Source organism: Octopus bimaculoides, chromosome 15 (assembly GCF_001194135.2).
Source record: "Octopus bimaculoides isolate UCB-OBI-ISO-001 chromosome 15, ASM119413v2, whole genome shotgun sequence".
NCBI lineage: Eukaryota > Metazoa > Mollusca > Cephalopoda > Octopoda > Octopodidae > Octopus > Octopus bimaculoides.
The window spans coordinates 15204653-15205770 of record NC_068995.1 but is presented as its reverse complement, the minus strand read 5'-3'; the positions used below and the strand labels follow the sequence as shown (position 1 = coordinate 15205770).

The following is a 1118-nucleotide window of genomic DNA, read 5'->3' as shown; positions in this document are numbered from 1 at the left end:
TGATGATGATTACAAGGGAGGTAACAGCCAACGTCCTCAACCACCGTAAGCTTCAAAAACTTAAAGCAGCAATCAGTCAGTGCTCCCTCACTCATTAGAATCTGAACGTAGCAAAATGTACACGCAAGTTTTCGATCTCCTTCCTCCGGCCTACGGTTATGTAGTGCTTGTTGCTGTTGCATCCATATTTCTTATACAATGGATGGGATATAAAGTAATGCAAGCACGCAAGAAGTACGATGTCAAGGTGAGATTTATACGATTTCTTTTTTTTTTTTTTTCATGGGTGTATATGTATGTATACATGTATACGTGCGTTCGAGTGTACGAGCGAGAGGACACTATTCGATATATATCTTACATCCATGTAGCAGACGCTATTCCGGGTTTCTCACTCTTATGTGCACACACATATAGGAGTGGGTGGACAAATGAAAGGGCACTCAACAAATTTATTGGGAGTTACATGTGTGTGTGTGTGTATTGTATTCCGGGACGGTCATTTTATTTCCCAAATAAACACACGCTCTCTATATTCTTTTTTCACTCGTTTATTACTGTTCTTATTCTAACTTATGTCCACTGTCCGGAAATTTTGGTCACACATCTGTGACCTCCTCAGTGATACTCTCCGTCTTCGTGTGTGCTCTTGCTCTGCTTATTACACACACATGATTGACTGTGTGTGTATATGTACGCATATATATATACACGCGCATACACACAGATGGATGATAAGCATACACACACACACACATACAAATATACATTTTGTTTTCAATTTTAGAGTCTGACGCGACGGTCACAGGGCTAAGCCCTTTGTGGATGCGAAACCATTGGTCACTCTATGACCAGACATAGGCTTAACTACTTATATATGTGTGTGTGCATGTATATATGTATGTGTGTGTATATGTATGTATATATGTTTGTATGTATATATATATATATATATATATATGAGTGCTTCTCCGGATTTTTCTTTTCTACAAACGATGTGTGTGTATAAATATATGTATGTATGTATGTATGTATGTACACGTATATACGTACACACACACACACACACACACACTTATATATATAAAACATTGATGGCATAACTACAGAGTTGTATC

At 37.8% G+C, this 1118-nt stretch overlaps 1 protein-coding gene across 1 annotated transcript in view; it reads left to right on the top strand.

Annotated features, from left to right (window-relative positions):
- LOC106876868 (microsomal glutathione S-transferase 3) overlaps positions 1–1118 on the top strand; it is a 24384-nt gene continuing 23266 nt past the window's right edge. Inside the window, exon 1 of the mRNA XM_014925607.2 lies at positions 1–247. Within this exon, the coding sequence (XP_014781093.1) occupies positions 116–247 (132 nt within the window). The 5' untranslated portion in view covers positions 1–115. The remainder of the gene's footprint in view (positions 248–1118) is intronic.